Below are 24,928 nucleotides of genomic sequence, written 5' to 3' on the forward strand. Positions count from 1 at the left end.
GTGGATGGCAGGATTTCTAGCTGGGTTAGCATAGAGTATCTTCCAGTATTACAAACACCAGTCAATAGTGGTGAAGGTTCTGGCTAGGCACCAGCTCAATTTTTCCATGTTCAATAAAATATTTAAATGTTGTATTCAGAAGTAAGACCTTACCGTCGATTTTTCAAGAACAACCAATAACCTTGGCAATAGCTTTGGTTGTTCGAGGGTCTCCATGGGGCTCCTTTGGCCAATAACTCAATTAGCTGTAACCCATTTCTGGCCCTGTAGATTTTATTTGGTAGCTAGAGCTCTCTAGTTGGGATATCATCTCCCCCATTATTTGGTAACTCCATTTAGATTTCTTATATAAATGTATTTTAAGAAGCTTCTTATAGTAGTGAATTTACATATGACCCCTCAAATGGCCCTTAGTGTTACTTGTCCCGTCTATACTCTCTTCCCTACCCCTCTCTGTTTAATCTTTCTGTTTCAGTCTCTCGCCATAGCCCCATCTCTCCATAACTATATAGTCTGTCTTCCTAGGAGGATCTTACGACTCCCCCCATCCCACATACCTTACTCTAAATCTAAGCATGATTATACAGATTGTAATATGCCTATTTAAAGTCTTAAAAGCTAAACTCCACACACAAGAGAATACATACTATTTGTCTTTGGGGGTCTGGCTTACCTTACTCAGGATGATTTTTTTTTTCTGCAAAGTCATGATTTTTTAACATGTATAATAACCCATTGTATACTTGTAACCACATTTTCTTTATTTATTTGTTGGTAGAAAACTAGACTCTTTTATTTTTCTGTCTATTATAAATATAGCAGCAATGCGCATGGATGAACTAGTGTCTCTGTAGTAGGATGTAGGGTCCTTTGGGTATACACCGAACAGTAGTACAGTGGAATTGTAAGATAGGTCTATACCCAACTTCCTGAGAAACCACCATTCTGACTTTCTATATAACTTTCCATTCCCACTAGCAGTGGATGACTGTTCTCCTTACTCCACATCCTCACAGCATGAGCCATCAGTTATTTATCTTAGCCATTCTGATAGCTGTAAAATGAAATCCCAAAGTAATTTTTATTTATATTTCCCTGATGACTAAGAATGTTGAACATTTCTTTAAGTGTTTTTCAGTCATTTGTGTTTTATCTTTTGAGACTTCTATTTAGTTCTGAACCCCATTTCTTAATTGAATGGTTTCTTGGTATCCAGTTTTTTTTAGTTCTTTATATATTTTAGGTATTAACCCTCTATATGATAACATTTCAAATATAATGTACTGGTCCTCCTCTGAATCTTCTATTTCTTTCTCCCCTGTTTCCCTGCCGTCTCTCCCATTTTCTACCCCCAATTAGCTGTTTTCATAATCATATGTTCCTGTTCCTCAGTTCTTGGCACCTCTTCTTCCCTTCTCACAGACCCTTTTCTATTTATATGTCCCACATGCACACACACCCCACATCTAAACATTTAAAGCTGGAATAAGTATAAGAAAGAGGACAACCATTATTTGTCTGAGTCTGGTTTATCTACTATAGTATAGCATTTTTCCATATTTTATATATTTTTTATAATTTCATTTTCTTTATAGCTGAATAAAATTCTTCTGTGTATTTGTATATCTTACTGTCCATCTGTTGCTGGACATCTAGGCTGATCCCTTTGCCTTGCTGTTGTAAATAGAGCAGCAGTAAAGACCCAGCTATTTCACCTAAACATATATACAAAGGAAAAACAATCACTTAAAATAGCTAAAGAAATTTAGAATTACCAGTTTAAAGGGTTTATGATCACCTGAGAGGCTCTGCCAGATCCTGACCAATACAGATGTGGATGCTTGCAGCCAACCATCAGACTGAGCACAGGGACCCCAATGAAGGAGTTAGGAGAAAAACTGAAGGAGCTGAAGGGGCCTTATCTGGCATCAATGGGAAGGGAGGCCCTTGGTCCTGTGAATGCTTGATGCCCAGTGTAGAGGAATGCTAGGGCGGTGAGGCAGGAGTATGTGGGGGAGTACCCTCAGAGAACCAGTAAGGGTAAGGGGGGATGGGATAGGGGGTTTGCAGAGGGGAAACTGGGAAAGGGGAATAACATTTGAAATATAAATACATAAAATATCCAATAAATAAAATAAAGGGTTTGTGATTATAAAATCATTTTAAATTAATTAAAGTAAGTATATAGAAAGTAAAAGTATAGAACTAAAACAAAAAAGTAACTGCATGATATGTTCTTTAATCAAACAACATGTGTCCTAATTATCAGAGGAAACAAACTAAAGCTTTGTATTAGATAAATTGTGTGTATGCCTTTCTCAGATTTCTACAATCCTTTGACTCTTTTTTTTTTCCTTGAAACTTTTTTGGTTTTTTGAGACAGGGTTTCTCTGTGTAGCCCTGGCTGTCCTGGAACTCACTCTGTAGACCAGGCTGGCCTCGAACTCAGAAATCCGCCTGCCTCTGCCTCCGAAGTGCTGGGATTACAGGCGTGCGCCACCACTGCCTGGCTTCTTTAAACTTTTTATGTTAAGCACCTCAGTAGTTTTACTTACTAAAGAAAGTTTTCACATAAATTTGTTGCTAATTTTATCTTTCCTTAACAATGTCACGTATCTACTAGGATGACAAAACATTAATTTTGACCTTGACTCAGCATTTATTAATGTAGTTATTACAAAATGTATGGTTGGCTGAAAAGATGTCTCAGTAAAGTGCTTGCCAAAACAATGAGGACTTGAATTGGATCCTTTATAATCCATGTAAAAATCAAGGCCTGGCAGCCTGTGCCTGTGATCTCAGAGCTGGTCGGAAGATGCCAGGAAACCGGTGGGTCTTGCAGGCAAGCCCGCTCGCTTGCTGAATCAGTGAGCTCCATGGTTGTGAGAGACCGACCCTAAAATTAAAGTAGAGAATGATTGGCTGCTCTTCCAGAGGAACTGTGTTCACCTACCAGCTCTCACATGGTAGCTCACAACTGCCTGTAACTCTAGTTCTAGGGGATCTGACACCCTTGCACAGACACACATCCAGGCAAAACACTAATCAGTGCTCATAAAATAAAAACAAAGTATTTAAATTTTATAATTTATATTTATAAAAATAATAATTCAGTTAATAAGAATAATATGAATTGTTTCATTAGACTGGTATTAGAATCTAAATTGGAGGATATTTAATATTTACTTACCTTGTGTTTTACTTAATCCTTATAATCTAATAAAAGCTCAGAGATATTAATTTTAAACATGGATTCTTGTTGTAATACATAGATTTTAAAATATTTTTTTACAGTAGTCATGTTTAAATATTAAAATATTTTTCCAAAATGTGTTCAGAAATTTTATTAAATTAAACATTTCCATCTTTATCCTTTCTAATTTGCTTTAGGTTCTAGTATAATGCCAGCTGCTGGAACCATGTATCTAACCACTTCAACTGGATATCCATACACTTACCATAATGGCGTTGCTTATTTTCATACTCCAGAAGTAACTTCTGTCCCACCATCTTGGCCTGTAAGTGATTATCATTTTAGAAGAGTTTCTACCAAATATTTTTAAGATACTTTTATTCTTATGTATTTGATGAACCTTATTACATTTATTTATTGTGGGTGTCACCAGTGACTATGGAGGTCAGAGTACAGTTTGCAAGCATTGGTTCTCTCTTTCCACAGTTGGGCCTGTGAGCCTTTATCCACTAAGCCATCTCACTGGCCCTGATTCTGAAATGTTTAAAATACAAGCCAATAAATATATCTACATCACTACTACCCAAATTTGACAAATGTTAATACTTTGCAAATTAATTGAAGTTCTTTAAAAAGAACAAATAAAATATGGCAAATTTGAGCATGTGGTGGCACGCGGCTTGGGCTCCCGCCGCCAGAAGCCAGACTGCGCTCGACTCTCCCGGTACGAATCCCATGTTCCTGTGTGACTCTGCCTGAGTCTCATTCATGTAAATTTTCCTAATTTTCATTCTTTTACCCTTCCTTCTTCTTCGGAATTTCTTCATTTGTATGTTCTTATTACAAATATATCTGCTAGTAAGCAACATAGGTAACTCTTTCATTAGTCTTTAAACACTGTATAAATAATCTGTATTTTAACTTGAATATTATGAGAGTTAAACTATTGATCCTTTAAATACTATGCTAACCCTTACATATCTGTTCACTTATTTTAATATTTTATAGTACTCAATTTTTGGTATATGATCATTTTTATACTCCTCTAGTCATAGACATTTTTAACTTTTTCTACAATCAAGGCTATATGGAACAACCAGATCTTGTATGTAAGCTCTTCTAGGACAATGATTTTCAAAGTTTTTGCTTATATCCCTCTAGATTACTTATGAAAAATTATGAATATATTCACTTATATTTAAATGTTATAGGTATGTCATATATTTTAGATTTGCTATAAGTATGTCTTTATCAATACTTTGTTTGTATATTTGCCTTTATTTTAATAACTGAAAATATCTGCTTAACAGTTTAGGTAGTTAACTAAGTTAACAAAACTAGCTGCCTAATGAACTAAATGAAACACTATTAGAATATTTTGACTTTATTGTTAAACTCAAATATATGAATTAATATGTACCCATGAGATCCATATATTAATTTGTTTGTTCTTTGGGTGAAGTAAGGTACTATTTTACCTTTAATATTTGTTATACATGCTCCTTTTGCTTTGTTTCTTTTTATTTTTCATGACATTGACTTCTTTAATTGTATATTTCATGCCTGGATTTTTTTCACCCCAAAGCAGAGCATTACAGCAAGATCTATAGTGAATAAGAGGCGTGCCTTTTTAAGAAAAGAATGATGATATATTGTAGAAAATATTTAATCTCAATCGGGAAATTCTAGCTGCCTTTGATCTTCATTTTGTATGTTCTTATATACAAATATATATGCCAGCAAGCAACCCAGATAAAAGACACAAATCAAATTTTTTTAATTTAATTTTATTTTTTTACTTATTCACTTTATATCCTGCTCACTGTCGCCCCTCTTACCCCCTGCCACACTCCTTCCCCCATCCCCTTCTCCTCTGAGCAGGTGGGCCCTGCCCTGAGTATCCCCCACCCACCCTGGTCCTTAAGTCTCTGTGAGGATAGGTGCTTCCTCCCCCACTGAGACCAGGCAAGGCAACCCAACTAGTACAATATATCCCACGTACAGGCAACAGCTTTTGGGATAGCTCCTATTCCAGTTGTTCAGGAGCCACATGAAGATCAAGCTGCACATCTGTTATATATGTGTAGGAAGGCCTAGGTTCAGCCTGTATATGTTCTTTGGTTGGCGGTTGAGACTTTAACCCCAAGAGTACAGGTTAGTTGTGAAGTTCGTAACCCCTTCAGAGCCCACAGTCCTTCCTCCTATTCTTTTATAAGAGTCTCCAAGCTCTATCCACTGTTTGGCTGTGGGTGTCTGTATTCTGTCTGAGTCAGCTGCTAAGTGAAGACCGTCTCAGAGGACATCATTCTCCTGTCTGCAAGCATAACAGAGTATCATTAATGCTTGCCCATGAGGTGGGTCTCAAATTGGACCAGTTATTGGTGGGCTATTTCCTCAATCTCTGCCCCTTCCTCTATGCCTGCATTACTTGTAGACAGGATGTACTTTGGGTTGAAAGTTTTGTGGGTGGGTCGGTGTCTTTATTGCCCCACTGGGGTTCCTTCTTGGCTACAGGAGGTGGCCTCTTAAGGTTCCGTATCCCCAGTGTAGTGAGTCACAGCTAAAGTCATCCCTATTGACTCTTGGGAGCCTCCCTTATCCCAGGTCTTTGTTTCATCCTGGAAAAGCCTACCCCCCCCCCAACCGGTTCAGATTTCCATTCAATTTCATGGCCATTTAGCTATCCCTCCTGTCCTTTCCCACACCTGATCCTGAATACCCCCCACTTCCCTCACCATCCCCCCTCCCTCTCAGTTCCCTCCCTCCATCTGCCTCTTATGACTATTTTATTCTCCCTTCTAAGTAAGATCATGCTTCCTTGCTTAGGCCTTCCTTCTTGTTTAGCTTCTTTGGGTCTGTGGAGTGTAATATGCTAGTCTATATTTTATGACTAATATCCACTTATAAGTAAATACATACTATGTATGTTCTCAGGATGATATTATCAAGTTCCATCCATTTGCCTACAAAAATCATGATGTCTTGGTTTTTAATGCCTGAATAATATTCTATTGTGTAGCTGTACCACATTTTCTCTATCCATTCTTCAGTTGAGGGACATCTAGGTTGTTTCAGTTTCTGGCTATTATGAATAAAACAAAACTTCTATATTTGTAATAAGCCTTTAAAGTACTAGAGCTGGGCAGATAACTACCCTCTCTGCTATTATGTCTGCTTCCCTGTCAGCAGCCCTGAGATATGACTTACAGTATTCTCCCTTTGTCACTCTTTCCAACCGGCCAGCTCTTATGGCCAGTTCTCATGTACCCAAACCCTATTCTATTTTCTCCTCTCTTTTTTCTTCCCTCTCTCTCCTCTTGTGGTTCTACCTCCATCCCCAAGCTCAGGAACCAAAACCTTGCCTACTTATCTTCTGCCCAGTTATAGGCAGTAGGTAACTTTATTCAACCAAAAGTTTTAAATTAAAGAGAAAGGTTACATAGCATCACTTGGTGTATGTGAGGATTTCCTTGTCCCTGGAGTCAATTAGACCTTGGGGGGCCAGTATTTAGCATTATAATACATAGCAACAGATGAAATCTCTACAATGATAATTTTGTTGAGAAAGGTATAGAATACATTTGGTCAAACAATGAAAATTTGTAGTCTTACTCATTAGTTATGCCCATATATTACTAGAAAATGTCTGTGTTTCTCTTAGTACTATGTTAGAATATATACAAAGAGTCAGAATTTTACATTGATATCTATGTATGTATATATCTTGACTATATGTTGACTTTTTCAAAAAAAAAAAAAAAAGAAGAAGAAGAAGAAAAATACTACTTTATGGTTTATCCAAGCTCTAAGTTTTCCATTGTGTGCCAGTTCTTAAAATGACTAGTCTTGGCTATATAGAGAGAGATCCTGTCTCAAAAAAAAAATCTTTCTGGTTAGAGAGATGACTTAGTGGGGTTGGAATGTGTACCTCTCTAGCAGAAGGATCTGAGCTTGATTCCTAGCATACCCATGTGAGAGGTTACAACCACCTACAATTCCAACTCTAGGGCTCTAACACCACTGGCCTCTATACCATTCGCCTACCACTCACATGCACATACTGAAAAATAGGAACACAAAAACACAGAATTTAAAAATAATAAAACAATCCTTTAAAAAAGTAATCAGTTTTTTTTTTTACAACTTTGTCAGTGTTAACCATGTAGTGGTAGTCTTGGTTTTCTATTCAGTTTGTCTACTTACTATTAAGACTGAACATAATTATCTAAATCTTAGGCTAGAACAAAGAAATAATCTCAGGCAGGAATCTAAATTTTAGGCTAGAACAAAGAAGTAATCTCAGGCAGGAATCTAAATCTTAGGCTAGAACAAGGAAGTAGGCTTCAGACATGAAAATGACTTTGGGCTAGGACAGGGAAGTTGGCTCAGATACTTTGATCATCCTGATAAGCCCTTAGAAACAGTGATCACAGGAGGGTTCATGGAATTTTGTTTATTGCCTTGTTTTGTCTTTGACTATTTGTGTTTATTGTCTTGCATGTTCCTTGACTATTTGCATCTATTGTATTGCTAGTTTCTCAACCTAGAACTGACCTTAATACTTGCATGTAATTAAAATGGTATAAAAGCAAAAAAGGAGGAGGAGGGATGGGATAGGGGGTTTCTAGGGAGGGAAAATGGGGAAAGGGGATGATGACATCTGAAGTGTAAATAAATAAAAAATCCAATAAAAAAGAAAAAACTGAACATAATTGAACCTATGTTTTAAACATTTTCAGATTTTAGTTTTACTATGTTTTGAAATTATAGTACAGTTATTTCATTTCCTTCCCTTTCTTCCGTCCAAACCTTATCATATACCTCTTCTTGCTTTCTTTTAAATTCATGGCATCTTTTTTCATTAATTATTGTTAATGTGTGTGCATATGTGTGTTCCTAAATACATAAATAAAATCTGTTCAATGTGTACAATGTTACTGGCCTGTATATGTTTTCAAGGCTGACTATTCAGTATTAGGTAAGCAATTTGTGAGCTTTTTCCTGGGGAAGATTTATTTCTCCTGCTCTCAGCATTCTTCAGTTGTCTAATTAATTTTAGTTAGAAATGTGTTTTGTCAGATATTAGGATGGCAACTCCTGCTTGCTTTCTGGTTCCATTTGATTGGAATACTGCTTTTCCCATATGTTTACTCTTAAGGTGGTGCCTATCTTTAAAGCTAATATGTGTTTTGTGTGTATAACAGAGAGATAGATTTTTTCTTGATAATTCAGCTAGCCTGAATCTTTTGACTGAAGTATGTAAGAGCATTCATTTATCTTTAAAGCTATTGAAAAGTATCTTTTATTGTAACCATTATGTTGATTTTTGGTGTTTGTGTACTTCGTGATTTAATGATAATGACTTAATATTTCTTTCTACAGTCAGCTATACTTCGTCCTCTCTTCAGCCTAAAATATTGCTTCCTGCATTTTTTTTAGGTTTAGTTTGATGGATATAAATTTTTTAGGCTTTTAATTTATTGAAAGTTTTTTATTCTCCTTCAACTATTGCTGATAGTTTTCCTGGGTGTATTAGGCCAAGTGAACCCTTATGGAATTTGTAGTACATTACTCCAGGATCTTCTGGCTTTCAAGTTTTTCACTGAGAAATCAGCTATTATTCTCATGGATTTTCCTTTTTAAAAACCCTAACAGGTTTTTTTCTCTTGGAACTTTCAAATATACTTTCTTCTATGATCATGTTGATGATGTAGCCATGCTATTATCTCTGGGAATTTTTCACTCATCCATACCTATAATTGTAAAGTATGGCCATTACATAGTATCTCATATTTTCTATATGTTCCTTTTCTGTATTTTCAAATTATTTTTTTGTATTCCTTCCTTATGTTGTGTAGATCATCTATTTTATCTTTGAGTTCTGATATCCTGACTTTCCCTGGATTCTATTACTTCTAAGGCTTCCTTTTGAACTTTTCTAGTTGGGTTACTATTAGGTTTTTTAATTCCATCTTCATTTCAGCTTCAGTCTTCTTCACTGTTCCTGTTTATTGAATTTAACTTTAATTTTTGAATTCCCCTTATTGTTTCTACTAGCCTTTGTTTGTGTTTTCTTGGCCATAGCTCAAGCTTATTGTCTCAAAGTTCTTTTTCTTAATTTCACTGACCTGCTTCTTTGTATCTTCTTTGAAATTGAATTCTTTTCTTTTTATTGTTATTGGATATTTTATTTACATGTCAGATGCCATCCCCTTTCCCCATTTCCCCTTCCTAGAAAACCCCTATCCCATCTCCCCTCCTCCTTTTTGCCTTTATACAATTTTTTAATGTTAATCAAAGGCTTTATAAGTTTAGTAATGCTCAATAACAAGATGACCAAACAGTCAGAAGTGTAACCCAATACCCAACCTAGATATATCAACTGTCTTTGACTGGCAGAGATACTCGAACATCCGACTCCAAGTCTGTCTCTGTCTCTCTCTCTCTCTCTACTCTCTCTCTCTCTCTCTCTCTCTCTCTCTCTCTCTCTCTCTCTCTCTCTCATCTCATCTCCTTACTCCTCCTCTTCCACTCCTTACTTCCTTACTCCTCCCAAATTAGCTCCTCCTCCATGTCACCCTTCCTGTTAAAATAAAATGGTTCTCTTTAACTACAATTAGAGCATGACTATACCAATTGTGTCAGTAAGGTACAAGATAGACCTAAGACCCAGTCCATCATTGTGTTGACTAACCAGAACCTCTCTTATCCCTCCTAACTAAAAGACTTAGTTCTGAACCTGGCTTTTTTTCTTGGCTTTAGAATGAATGTCAGCTGAAAACCATCCTCTCAAATCTTTTCTCTCAAAGTAAATAGCAAGAATTGGCTATGAGACTGTAAGTTTTCAACCCCATCAGAAATCCAGGGGATTATGAGAAATTATGGGAAGCACAAAGCATGGCTTCCAAAACTTAGCCAATTTATAGAGACCGCTGAACACCCTGACAGTCCCTATACTACAGAACGTTGGAGCATCTGATCTTCAGCCTTCTGGCCCAGGATCATCTGACAGACCTAGTGATGCAGAATTATTAAGGGCTGATTACTCTGTCTTGGCAGATATAATCAGTTGACTATTCTGCAAGTGTGTCCTTTTCTGGACAGTAATTTGTCTGTAGATGAAAAGAGGCAATTCTTGCCTAGTGGCTGTCTCACCACAATTGGAATAACTCCAAAGATGCTCAATTTCTTCTTAGAATCCAAGACAGGAAGCTGTCAAGAGCAGACAGGTCTCTATTCAAGATGACCATTAATACAGAAATGTTTGTAATGTCAATTCTGTGGATTTCTGATGTTTTGAAAACCAACTATCCATGTAAGGCAGTCTGGACTGTTGTCTGTTAACTCCTCTCAGCTATTTCTAAATAAAATATACAAAACACCGTAACAATAAACTCAGAGCCATGAATTTGCTATAGGCCCTTAACACGCAAGCTAACCATTTCAAATCAGTTTAAAAAGTTAAAGAAGGACTGGGTCTAAGCCTTATATTCCTAAATGTGTTATATAGGCACAATGTCTATGAGAGTAACAATATTCATCTCACTTTTATGTCAATAAGAAACTCGTACCATGAAAACTTTGAATTTGAAATCAAAGTAAATTTTGTACCATTTGAGAAATTACAACTTAATAACCATTATACATATTTCTACCAATAGGTTATGGCTATGCAATAAATCCTAGCTAATCCTCCCTGTTCCAACAAAACCACTACTTTTCCCTAGAAAGACAGCCCAATATTAACCACCCCAGTCCCCAAGCCCAGGGAATAGGGGCGCCGACTCTTAATTAACTTCTTCAAGCTGATTATGGGTGTTGAGATATTAGAAGAGGCATTTGGGGAAGAGTAAATTGATAAGCCTCTGACACTGTGTCTTCACTGCATGCAGCTGGAATTCCAGGACATCAAAGGTTCCAGCAGGTCTGCTCATCTTGCTTGAGTAAATACACCAAGGCTGTGTATTCTGCAATAAAACAAATTTTAGTATCAAGAAGAATTTTTGTTTGAATTCTGGAATCTAATCTTCTGGCGGCCTGTCTCTGTCATGTCTAATCCATATAATTCTGGGAGTTTCTATGAGGGTGTGCTCCCGCCATCCTCCCATTTCCACCTCCCTGCTCTCAGAATTCTCCAACATGAGGAAATCCAAACTTTTAGGCACCAAGGCTGTCCACTTCCACTGATGCCTGGCAAGGCCACCCTCAGCTACCTATACAGGTGGAGCCATGAGTCCCTCCCTTTGTGTTCTTGGGCTGGAGAGTTTAGAATGGCTACTCCAGCTTGTTTCTTAGGACCATTTGCTTGAAAATTGTTTTCCAGCCTTTTACTCTAAGGTAGAGTCTGTCTTTGTCACTGAGGTGCATTTCCTGTATGCAACACAATGCTGGGTCCTGTTTACATATCCAGTCCATTAGCCTATGTCTTTTAGTTGGGGAATTGAGTCCAGTGATGTTAAGAGATATTAAGGAACAGTGATTATTGCTTCCTATTATTTTTTGTTATTAGAGGTGGAATTATCTTTGTGGGGCTATCTTCTTTTGGATTTGTTGGAAGAGGATTACTTTCTTGCTCTTTTTAGGGTGAAATTTCCCTCCTTGTATTGGAGCTTTCCTGCTGTTATCCTTTGTAATGCTGGGTTTGTGGGAAGATATTGTGTAAATTTGGTTTTGTCATGGAATATCTTGATTTCTCCATCTATGGTAATTGAGAATTTTGCTGGGTATAGTAGCCTGGGCTGGCATTTGTGTTCTCTTAGGGTCTGTATGACATCTGTCCAGCATCTTCTAGCTTTTACAGTATCTGGTGAGAAGTCTGGTGTAATTCTGATAGGTCTGCCTTTATACGTTACTTGGTCTTTTTCCTTTACTACATTTAATATTTTTTCTTTGTTTTGTGCACTTGGTGTTTTGATTATTATGTGACGGGAGGTATTTCTTTTCTGGTCTTGTCTATTTGGCGTTCTATAGGCTTCTTGTATGTTTATGGGCATCTCTTTCTTTAGATTAGGGAAGTTTTCTTCTATAATTTTGTTGAAGACATTTATTGGCCCTTTAAGTTGGAAATCTTCACTCTCATCTATACCTATTATCCTTAGGTTTGGTCTTCTCATTGTGTCCTGGATTTCCTGGATGTTTTGTGTTAAGAACTTTTTGCACTTTGCATTTTCTTTGACAATTGTGTCAATATATTCTATGGTATCTTCTGCACCTGAGATTCGCTCTTCTATCTCTTGTATTCTGTTGGTGATGCTTGTGTCTATGACTCCTGATTTCTTTCCTAAGTTTCCTATCTCCAGGGTAGTCTCCCTTTGTGATTTCTTGATTGTTTGTACTTCCATTTTCATGTCCTGGATGGTTTTGTTCAATTCCTTCACCTATTTTGTTGTATCTCTTGTAATTCTTTAAGGGATTTTTTTGTGTTTCCTCTTTAAGGGCTTCTACCTGTTTACCTGTGTTCTCCTCAAATTCTTTGAGAGTGTTATGTCCTTCTTAAAGTCCTCTATTGTTGCGGCCGAGCTACCCCATGTTAGGTGTCAAAAACGTTGAGAGCCGCTCTAGCCCACGTTTGGGGGCCAAAATGTCTCCGACCGTTCTGTCAGTGTTGGAACCCGCACTGCCAAAAGCCTTGGGTCCTAAACTGTTAGAGCCTACACTGCCCCAAGCTGCTCTAGTCCACGGGTCAGGGTCCAGCAAGAGAGAGAGTGAGCACGTACTCGAAGGATGGAGACCAGACAGAGTGTGATTCAATCCCGTTTATTCTTCAGTCTCTCTTTTTCTCTCCAAGTCCCAAGTCTTGAGTTCCTAGTCCCTAGTTCCTCTAAGTTCCAAGTTTCTTCTTCCAAGTGCCAAGTGCCTAATGTCTAATAACTAACTCCAAGTTGTTCTCTCTAACCTAATTCCTAGTTCCAAGTTGTACTCTAAGTTGTACTGTCTAACCTAATTCCTAGTTCCAAGTTGTACTCTCTGAAGTGTCTGATTCTCTGTTACTCCAAATTGTTCTGAACTCACCTGTCTGCCTCTCAACTTTTATATGTCTCACTTCTAAGCCATGCCTCTAAGTCACCCCTTTAATCATGCCCTTATGTCTTGTCTGTAAGTCACACCCTTAAGTCACACACCTTTAAGTCTCACACACCCAAGGGAAAATCCTGGGTATCTAAAGCAAGATGGTATCAGAGTGTGCTCAGCTGTTGTAGGCTAATGTAATCAAGTCTCTTTTCAGGGTATATGGCTCAAGATGACTACAAAGATGATAGCCGCCTTCTGTCGGCTCCCCACACTCTTATCATCATCATCATCATTAGAAGTGATTTTAAATCTGAATCTTGCTTTCCTGGTGATATGGGGAATTCAGGACTTTCTTGTGTGGGAGAACTAGGTTCTCATTTTGCCAAGTACCCTGGGTTGCTGATGCTTATGTTCTTGCACTTGCCTTTTGCCATCTGGATCTCCTTACTGCTACCTACCCTGTCTCTGACTGGAGCCTGTCTTTCCTATTATCTTGGTTGTATCAGAACTGTGTGGGGTGGGTGTTACTATGGGAATAAGAGCTGGAGCCCAAGATCTGCTCAGTGCTCAGGCACAGACAAGAAGGAACCAGTGCTCCGGGCCAGGAGTGAATTTCTGGGTCCTAGTGGGTCCCAGTTACTCCCTGTTTGGGGTGGGTGTTGCTGTCTTTTTATTTAAGATATTGCCCAGGTTAGAGTTCCTGAGAGGCCCGATTCCTCTGGGTTCTATAAAATTGATGGCAGAGCTGCCACCCGGGATCTGCTCAGTGCTCAGGCCCAGACTGGAAGGAACCAGTGCTCTGGGCCAGGAGTGAATTTCTGAGTCCTAGTGGGTTCCAGTTTCTCCCTGTTTGGGGTGGTTGTTGCTGTCTCCTTACCTAAGACACTGCCCAGGTTAGAGCTCCTGGTAGGCCTGCTTCCTCTGGGTTCTGTGAGATTGGGGGCAGAGCTACTACCTGGGATCTGCTCAGTGCTCGGGCCCAGACCGGAAGGTGCCCTAAAATTGAATTCTTTAATGAAATTTATTATTGTTATTTTAAATTCTTTGTTCTGGAGCTCACCTAGGTAATGTCATTGACAAACATTTCTCCTTTTTTCCTTTTTTATTTATTCTTCTCACATATATTACATCCTGAACATAGAATATATAACAGACACATATATATATATATACATATATACATATATGTATATATGTATATATATGTATAAGTAGTATATAGTGAGAATTTATAGGAATGACTTATAGGCTATAGTCTAACTAATTCAACAGTTGCCAGCTGAGAATGGAAAGTCCAAGAATCTAGTAGCTGCTCAGTGCCATGAGGCTGGGTATTTCAGCTAGTCTTCTATATAAGCTGGTATACTGAAGTGGGCTCCAATGGATGTGCTAGCAAAGTGAGTACACACAGATGAAGAATGAACAACCCCTTCCTTCTTCCATTGTCCTTATACAGGCCTCCAGTAGAATGTATGGCCCAGATTAAGGGTATGCCTCAAGACCTGGATTAAAGGTCTGTGCCCATCCAGATTAAAAGCGTGTATCCTCACCTCAAGGTCTAGATCAAAGCCTATATCTTGCAGTTCATAGGCATGTTGTCTTCTTGCCTCAAGATCCAGATCCGAGTGTGCCCTTCATTGCTGGACTATAGTTCATTCTAAACATAGTCAATTTGACAACTGAGAACAGCCATCACAACTGATTTCAAAAGATGGCCAGTTCAGTCTCCATATTCCTCATTAATAAGAGTCTTTCCTAGGGCCACCCATGTAGATGCTAGGGAGTTTCCATTGCAGTAGGTCTCTACCTTGCCCCTGATAAGCCTCCTAATTCCAATCATCTCTCCCAGTATTCTCTCCCTCCATCTCCCCCCACATGATTCCTCCTGTTTCCATCCCTACTCACCCCAACCCACCCATAAAATGTATTCTATTTTCCCTTACCAGAGAGATCCGTATGTACTCCTTAAGTCTTCCTTGTTGCTTAGTCTCTGTGGGTCTGGACTGTAGCATGATTATCCTTTATATAACAGATAATGTCCACTTATAAATAAATACATACCATGTTTGTCTTTCAAGGTCTGGGTTACCTTACTCAGGAAGTTTTTCTAGTTCATTTCGTTTGCCACCAAGTTGCCTGGTATTAATTTTGTAACAACTGACTAATACTCCATTGTGTAAATGTACCACAATTTCTTTATTTTTCTGTTGAAGGACATCTAGATTATTTTTAGTTTCTGACTATTATGAGTAAAGCTACTATGAACATAGTTTAGCAAATGGCTTTGTCGTAGAATAGAGAGTCTTATGGGAATATGCCCAAGAGGTATATTCCCATATACCTTGAGGTAGATAGATTCCTAATTTTCTGAGAAACTGCTGCCAATGGCACTTTCCAAAGTGGCTGTACAGGTTTGCACTCCCACCAGCAATGGAGGAATGTTCTCCTTGCTCTACATCCTCACCAGCATGAGTTGTCACCAGTGTTTTTTATGTTATCCATTATGACAGGTATAAAATAGAAACTCAGAGTCATTTTGATTTGCATTTCCACGATGACTGAGGTTGTTCAACATTTCTTTAAGTGTTTATTGGACATTTGAGATTCCTCTGTTGAGAATACTCTGTTTAGCTCTGTACCCCATTTTAAATTGGGTTATTTGGTTTGTTGATACTAGTTTCTTGAGTACTTCATATATTTTGGACATTAGCCTCTCAGGTGTGGAATTGATGATCTTTTCCCATTCTGTAGGCTGCCATTTTCCCTATTAACAGTGTTCTTTGCTTCACAGAAGCTTTTCAGTTTCATGAGATCCTATTTATTAATCACTAGTCTTAGTGCCTATGTTATTGATGTTCTGTTCAGGAAGATTTCTCCTGGGCCACCATGTGTTTAAGACTATCCCTACTTTCCCCTATATCAGATTTGATGTATCTGATTTTATATTGAGGTCGTTGAGCCATGTGGACTCAGTTTTGTGCAGGGTGATATAGATCTATTTGCATCTTCTACAAGCCTACATCCAGTTAGACACAGCATTATTTGTTGAAGATGGTGTCTTTTTTCCAAGGTCTGTTTCTGACTCGCTAATCAAATATTAGGTGTTCATGGTGTGTGGGTTTATGTTTGGGTCTTCATTTTCAATTCTATTGATCAACCTCTGTCAATATTTTTATGCCAATACCATACATTGTTTTATTATTATAGCTCTGTAGTAGAGCTTGAAATCAGGGATGGTGATACCTCTAGAAGTTCTTTTATTATTCAAGATTGTTTTCGCTATCCTGAGTTTTTTGTTTTTTCCATATGAAGTTGATTATTTTTCTTTCAAGATCTGTAAAGAATGGTGCTAGAATTCTGTAGATTGTTTTTGGTAAGATGGCTGTTTTTACTATGTTATTCCTACTGATCCATGAACATGGGAGATTTTTCCATCTTCTGATATCTTCTTGAATTTCTTTCTTCAAAGACTTGAAGCTTTTATTGTACAAGTCTTTCACTTGTTTTGTTGTTGTTACCCCAAGATATTATGAAGGGTGTTGTTTCCCTAATTTCTTTCTCAGCTTGTTTTTAGTTTTTATATAGGATAACTACTCTTTTATTTATTTACTCTCGTATCCAGTCTTTTTACTTGAGGTGTTTATCAGCTGGTAGAATTTTTGGGATGACTTATGTATACTATTATATATTCTATGAATAGTGATACTTTGACTTCTTCCTTTCCAGTTTGTATCCTCTTGATCTCCTTTAGTTGTCTTATTACTCTATCTAGAACTTCAAGTACTGTATTGAACAGATATGGAGAGAGTAGATGCCTTGTCTTATTCCTGGATATTAGTGGAATTGCTTTGAGTTTCCCTTTATTTAATTTGATATTGGGTAAAGGCTTGCTGTCAGTTTTAAGTTTAAGTATGTCCCTTGTATCCCCTAATCACTTGAAGACTTTTATTATGAAGGGGTGTTGGATTTTGTCAAAGGCTTTTTCAGTATCTAATGAGATGATTGGGTTTTTATTCTTTCAGGTTCTTTATGTGATGGATTATGTTGACAGATTTTTGTATATTGAACCATTCCTACATCTCTGGAATGAATCCTACTTGATTGTGGTGGATTATGTGTTCTTAGATTTAGTTTGCAAGTATTTTATTGAAGCTTTTTGTTTTGTTTGTTTATTTGGAGGTTTTTGGAGTTTTTTTTTATCATAATGTTCATGAGGGAAATTGTTCTGTAATTGTCTTTCTTTGCTGAGTCTTCGTGTGGTTTGGGTATCAGTGTAATTGTGGCCTCATAAAAATGAATTGGGCAATGTTCCTTCTGTCACTTTTTTGTGGAAAAGGAGTATTGGTAGTAGGTCTTTGAAAATCTGTTAAAATTCTACACTAAAACTATCTAGCCCTGGACTACTTCTTGTTGTTGTTGTTGTTGTTGTTGTTGTTGTTGTTGTTGTTGTTGTTGCTGCTGCTGCTGCTGCTGCTGCTGCTGCTGCTGCTGCTGCTGCTGCTGCTGCTGCTGCTGCTGCTGTTGTTAGACTTTTAATGACTGCTTCTATTTCCTTAAGGGTTGTAGATCTATTTAAATTGTTTGTCTGACCTTGACTTAACTTTGGTAAGTGGAATCTATCAAGAACATTGTTTGTTTCTTTTAGATTTTAAATTTTATGGAGTAGAGGATTTTGAAGTATGACCTAATGATTCTTTGGATTTCCTCAGTGTCTGTTATATCCCCCTTTAATTTCTGATATTGTTAATTTGGATACTGTTTCTCTGCCTTTTAGTTAGTTTGGATAAGGGTTTGTCTATCTTGTTTGTTTTCTTTTTACTAATTATTTTATTTGTTTACATTTCAAATGTCCCCCTTCCTGGTCTCCCCTCCACAAATTCCCCACCTTATCCCCCTTCCCTGGTTTATTTTCTTAAAGAATGAACTCTTTGTCTTACTGATTACTGATTCTTTGTATTGATTCTTAATTTCTATTTTACTAATTAAAGCCCTATTTGATTATTTTTTGCCATCTACTCCTCTTGTTTGCTTCTTTTTGTTCTAGAACTTTCAGGTGTCCTAAAATCTTATTTGCTGGTATGAGAGCTCTCCAATGTCTTTATGAAGGTACTTATTGCTATGAAATTTCCTCTTAGTACTACATTCATTGTGTCTCATAACTTTGTGTCTGTTGTGCATTCATTTTCATTGTATTTTAGAAAGTCTTTAATTTCTTTATTTCTACCATGACACAATAGTTAGTCGAGTTATTCAGTTTCCATGAGTTTGTACACTTTCCATTTTTTCTGTCGTTGATGAAAGCCAGCTTTAATCTGTGATGGTCTAAATAGGATATAATGGGTTGTTTCAGTTTTCTTGTATATGTTGAGACTTGCTCTGTGTCTGAGTATGTGGTCAATTTTGGAGAAAGTTCTGTGAGGTGCTGAGAAGAAGGTATATTCTTTTGTGTTTGGGTGAAATGTTCATTAGATATCTGTTAGGTCCAGTTGATTCATAATGTTTGTTCTATTTTGTCTTTTTATTTTTTGTCTGGAATACATGTCCATTGGTGAGAGAGGACTACTGAAGTCCCCCACTATTAATGTGTGAGGTTTTTTGTAATGTTTCTTTTACATATATAAGTGCCCTTTGGTTTGGGGAATAGATGTTAAGAACTGAGATGTCATCTATGCTTGCAGCAGGACACACATCCTGCACACCAGCACAATCCCCTTTATTTTCCTGATTTTATTTCTTTATTTCTTTCTTTTTTTTTTTTTTTTTTTTTTTGTTTGTTTGTTTTTTGAGACAGGGTTTCTAGGGTTTCTCTGTGTAGGCCTGGCTGTCCTGGAACTCACTCTGTAGACCAGGCTGGCCTCGAACTCAGAAATCTGCCTGCCTCTGCCTCCCAAGTGCTGGGATTAAAGGCGTGCGCCACCACCGCCTGGCTCCTGATTTTATTTCACCCAAGCCATTTCTACCTTGTGGGCCTAATCCACAGACATATCTTTTCTTTTGCCCCAACCTGCTCTGTCCAAAAGCTACCAAAAAGGTTCACATGCCCAGATCCCATTGTAACACTACAAATAATATCAAAGCTCAAACCAGTATCTCTCCTCTAAAGCCCAGAAATTTTGTGCAAATGTTTGTCAAGGCTTAGTTGTAGGCCACACAAGTTGTTCAGACCGGCTCCTCTCTACCTGGCTTGAGACAAAAGACTCAACAATGCTTGAATAGTTACTATGTTGCAGCCTGCTCCTCTCTGCGTGGCTTGGCCTTTCAAAGGCTGGGATTAAAGGCCTACGCCACCACTATCCAGCGTCAAACTGCCACTCTGGTCTTTGGGTCAGGGACTAGAGAGAGAGAGAGTGGGGATAAGGGGAAAAGACGCAAGGAATGGAGACAAGACAGAGGTTCTGATCAAGTCTCATTTATTGAAGGGAAATCTGGGGTATTTATACACTTTTGCCATGTGCCTTGTAGGATATGACCTAAACCTTGGAGGCGTGGCTAGCATGTGGATAGCTGCTTTCTAGCCACTTTCTGCTAAAAGTCGGCTCCCAACAACTAGTCAGAAAAATGGTGTAACCCCAGTCAGAAGAACAGGTATGGGCCACACCAGTCAGAAGAATAGGTACAGGCCATGCCAGTCTGAAGAACAAGTTACGAAATCCACCTGCCTACTCCCTGCACAAAGTACTGGTTTTTTCCGGTCTAGGCCAGAGCACTGAGCAGATCTTGGGTGGCAGCTCTGCCCCCAATCTCTAAGAACCCAGAGGAAGCAGGGATCCTGGTGCTCTAACTTGGGCAGTATCTTAGGTAAGCAGACAGCAAGGCACGACCCAAACAGGGAGTAACTGGGACCCACAAGGACCCAAGAAGTCACTCCTGGCCCGGAGCACTGGTTTCCTTTGGTCTGGGCCAGAGTACTGAGCAGATCTTGGGCAGCAGCTGTGCCTCCAATCTCTAAGAACTCAGAGAAAACTGGGCTCCCAGAGCTCTAACCTGGGCAGCATCCTGTCTGCGCTTGAGCACTGAGTAGATTTTTGGCCCCAGCACTTACCCTAGTAGTAACACCCACCCCACAAAGTTCCAATAAAACCAAGATAATAGGAAAGACAGGCTCCAGTCAGGGACAGGGCAGGTAGCACTAAGGAGATCCAGATGGCAAAAGGCAAGCACAAGAACATAAGCATCAGCAACCCAGGGTACTTGGCACCATCAGAACCTAGTTCTCCCACACTAGAAAGTCCTGAATTCCCCATATCACCAGGAAAGCAAGATTCAGATTTAAAATCACTTATAATGATGATGATAGAGGACTTTAAGAAGGACATAAATAACACGCTCAAAGAATTTGAGGAGAACACAGGTAAACAGGTAGAAGCCCTTAAAGAGGAAACACAAAAAATCCCTTAAAGAATTAAAAGAGAATACAACAAAATAGGTGAAGGAATTGAACAAAACCATCCAGGACATGAAAATGGAAGTACAAACAATCAAGAAATCACAAAGGGAGACTACCCTGGAGATAGGAAACTTAAGAAAGAAATCAGGAGTCATAGACACAAGCATCACCAACAGAATACAAGAGATAGAAGAGCAAATCTTAGGTGCAGAAGATACCATAGAATATATTGACACAATTGTCAAAGAAAATGCAAAATGCTAAAAGTTCTTAACACAAAATATCCAGGAAATCCAGGACACAATGAGAAGACCAAACCTAAGGATAATAGGTATAGATGAGAGTAAAGATTCCCAACTTAAAGAGCCAATAAATGTCTTCAACAAAATTATAGAAGAAAACTTCCCTAATCTAAAGAAAGAGATGCCCATAAACATACAAGAAGCCTATAGAACGCCAAGTAAACTAGACCAGAAAAGAAATACCTCCTGTCACATAATAATCAAAACACCAAGTGCACAAAACAAAGATAGAATATTAAATGCAGTAAGGGAGAAAGACCAAGTAACATGTAAAGGCAGACCTATCAGAAATACATCAGACTTCTCACCAGATACTGTAAAAGCTAGAAGATGCTGGACAGATGTCATACAGACCCTAAGAGAACACAAATGCCAGCCCAGGCTACTATACCCAACAAAATTCTCAATTACCATAGATGGAGAAATCAAGATATTCCATGACAAAACCAAATTTACACAATATCTTCCCACAAACCCAGCATTACAAAGGATAATAGCAGGAAAGCTCCAATACGAGGAGGGAAATTATACCCTAGAAAGAGCAAGAAAGTAACCTTCTTCCAACAAACCCAAAAGAAGATATCCACACAAAGATAACTTCACCTCTAATAACAAAAATAACTGGAGACAAAAATCACTGTTCCTTAATATCTCTTAACATCACTGGACTCAGTTCCCCAATTAAAAGACATAGGCTAATGGACTGGATACATAAATGGGACCCAGAATTTTGCTGCATACAGGAAACCCATCTCAGTACAAAGACAGACTCTACCTTTGAGTAAAAGGCTGGAAAACAATTTTCAAGCAAATGGTCCTAAGAAACAAGCTGGAGTAGCCATTCTAAACTCTCCAGCCTGAAAACACAAAGGGAGGGACTCATGGCTCCACCTGTATAGGTAGTTGAGGGTGGCCTTGCCAGGCATCAGTGGAAGTGGACAGCCTTAGTACCTGAAAGTTTGGATTCCCTATTGTTGGGGAATTACAAGAGCAGGGAGGCAGCAATGAGAGGATAGTGGGAGCACATTCTCATAGTAATTGGAGGGGGGAATGGGGTAAGGGGTTAGGCATCAGTGGAAGTGAAGGGCCTTGGTGCCTGAAAGTTTAGATTCCCTAGTGTTGGGGAATTTGAGAGCAGGGAGGTGGAAATGGGAGGATGGTGGGAGCACACCCTCATAGAAACTCCCAGAATGATATGGATTAGACATGACAGAGACAGGCCGCCAGAAGACTAGATTCCAGAATTCAAACAAACAATTATCTTGATACTAAAATTTGTTTTGAGAGTTTTTATATTGCAGAATACACAGCCTTGGTGTATCTACTCATCAGGCAAGCTGAGTAGACCTGCTCGAACCTCTGATGTCCTGGAATTCCAGCTGCATGCAGTGAAGACACAGTGTCAGAGGCTTATCAATTTACTCTTCCCCAAATGCCTCTTCTAATATCTCAACACCCATAATCAGCTTGAAGAAGTTAATTAAGAGTCGGCGCCCCTATTCCCTGGGCTTGGGGACTGAGGTGGTTAATATTGGGCTGTCTCTCTAGGGAAAAGTAGTGGTTTTGTTGGAACAGGGAGGATTAGCTAGGATTTATTGCATAGCCATAACCTATTGGTAGAAATATGTATAATAGTTATTAAGTTGTAATTTCTTAAATGGTACAGAATTTGCTTTGATTTCAAATTCAAAGTTTTCATGGTACGAGTTTCTTATTGATATAAAAGTGAGATGAATATTGTTACTCTCATAGGCATTGTGCCTATATAACACATTTAGGAATATAAGGCTTAGACCCAGTCCTTCTTTAACTTTTTAAACTGATTTGAAATGGTTAGCTTGCGAGTTAAGGGCCTATAGCAAATTCATGGCTCTGAGTTTATTGTTACGGTGTTTTGTATATTTTATTTAGAAATAGCTGAGAAGAGTTAACAGTCCAGATTTCCTTACATAAATAGTTGGTTTTCAAAACATCAGAAATCCACAGAATTGACATTACAAACATTTCTGTATTAATGGTCATCTTGAATAGAGACCTGTCTGCTCTTGACAGCTTCCTGTCTTGGATTCTAAGAAGAAATTGAGCATCTTTGGAGTTATTCCAATTGTGGTGAGACAGCCACTAGGCAAGAATTGCCTCTTTTCATCTACAGACAAATCACTGTCCAGAAAAGGACACACTTGCAGAATAGTCAACTGATTATATCTGCCAAGACAGAGTAATCAGCCCTTAATAATTCTGCATCACTAGGTCTGTCAGATGATCCTGGGCCAGAAGGCTGAAGATCAGATGCTCCAACGTTCTGTAGTATAGGGACTGTCAGGGTGTTCAGCAGTCTCTATAAATTGGCTAAGTTTTGGAAGCCATGCTTTGTGCTTCCCATAATTTCTCATAATCCCCTGGATTTCTGATGGGGTTGAAAACTTACAGTCTCATAACCAATCCTTGCTATTTACTTTGAGAGAAAAGATTTGAGAGGATGGTTTTCAGCTGACAGTCATTCTAAAGACAAGAAAAAAAGCCAGGTTCAGAACTAAGTCTTTTATTTAAGAGAGATGACAGACATTCTGCTTAGTCAACAAAATGATGGACTGGGTCTTAGGTCTATCTTGCACCTCACTGTCATAAATTGGTATAGTTATGCTCTAACTTTATTTTGAGAGAAAAGTTTTATTTTAACAGGAAGGGTGATATGTAGGAGGAGCTAAGGTGGGAAAAGTAAGGAGAGGAGGAGCTAGGTGATGAGAGAGAAAGAGAGAGGGGGCCCAGACATGGAGGCAGATGTTCACATGTCTCTGCCAGTCAAAGATAGTTGATATATCTAGGTTGGGTATTAGGTTACACTTCTGATTGATATTGAGCATTACCAAATTTATAAAGCCATTGGTTAACATTTTAAAAAATTGTATAAAAGCAAAAAGGAGAAGGGGGTATGGGATAGGGGTTTTCTATGGAGGGGAAATGGGGAAAGGGGATGGCATCTGAAATGTAAATAAAATATCCAATAAAAAAGAAAAAAAAAAGAAATCCACCTGCCCTCAGAACAGTTCCATGCCCTCAGTTCAGATCTGAAAGACGCAAGCAGGTGGTCCTCCTTCCTGCCCCCCCCCCTCCAGTGCTGCCATGCTTTGCCTCTATGTGGGCAGATTTCCATTGCTCAGGTCCAAGCCATGCCAATCAGAAGAAGAGAGACCCCTTGCTGGACCAAAGGACACTGTAGCTGCCAGAAGTTCAGCTCCCAACTCTGACAGAGACCCTGATGTCTCATAATATTGAATTTTTCTATACATGATCATAGTTTATTCAACCATTTGTTTATGTTTCTCTTTTATCTTCCTTAATCAAAAAATTTTACTTTTTGAGAAAGATGGCATATCTTTTGTTTACTTGACACTTAACAACTCTATAGTTACTGTTACATTTATGAAGGATACTTTTTTATATATTCCTTCTTTTTATTTAAATTTTTTTACACTCCAGATTTTATTTTCCTCCCAACACACCCTCTGACTGTTCCATATCCCATACCTCCTCCCTGCCCCCTGTCTCTACGAGGATGTTCCCACCCTTCATCCCCCACCCCACCAGACCTCTAAACTCTCTGGAGCCTCCAGTCTCTTGAGAGTTAGGTTCGTCTTCTCTGACTGAACCCAGACCTAGCAGTCCTCTGCTGTATATGTGATGGGGGTCTCATATCAGCTGGTGTATGCTGCCTTGCCTGGTTGGAAGTCCAGTGTCTGAGAGATCTGGAGGGTCCAGGTTAATTGAGACTGCTGGTTCTCCTACAGTATTGCCCTCCTCAGTTTCTTCCAGCTTTTCCCTAATTCAACCACAGGGGTCAGCAGTTTCTGCCCATTAATCAATGGATTGGGTGCAAATATCTGCATCTGACTCTTTCAGCTGTTTGTTGGGTCTTTCAGAGAACAGTCATGAAAGTGACTGCTTTATAGCCTCAATAATAGTGTCAGCCCTTGGGGCCTCCCCTTGAGCTGGATCCCACTTTGGGCCTGTTGCTGGACCTTCTTTTCCTCAGGC

At 38.6% G+C, this 24,928-nt stretch overlaps 1 protein-coding gene across 5 annotated transcripts in view; it reads left to right on the forward strand.

Moving 5' to 3' along the window:
- Positions 1 to 24,928, forward strand: part of Boll (boule RNA binding protein) — a 116,691-nt gene that overhangs the window by 18,463 nt on the left and 73,300 nt on the right. For all 5 annotated transcript variants that reach the window (XR_013109531.1, XR_013109532.1, XM_034498106.2 and 2 more), the window contains exon 6: positions 3,391 to 3,518. Coding sequence is in view for 3 of the 5 variants with exons in the window: in XM_034498106.2 (XP_034353997.1) it covers positions 3,391 to 3,518 (128 nt within the window). In the remaining 2 variants the exon portion in view is untranslated. The remainder of the gene's footprint in view (positions 1 to 3,390; positions 3,519 to 24,928) is intronic.

Source organism: Arvicanthis niloticus, chromosome 3 (assembly GCF_011762505.2).
Source record: "Arvicanthis niloticus isolate mArvNil1 chromosome 3, mArvNil1.pat.X, whole genome shotgun sequence".
Taxonomy (NCBI): domain Eukaryota; kingdom Metazoa; phylum Chordata; class Mammalia; order Rodentia; family Muridae; genus Arvicanthis; species Arvicanthis niloticus.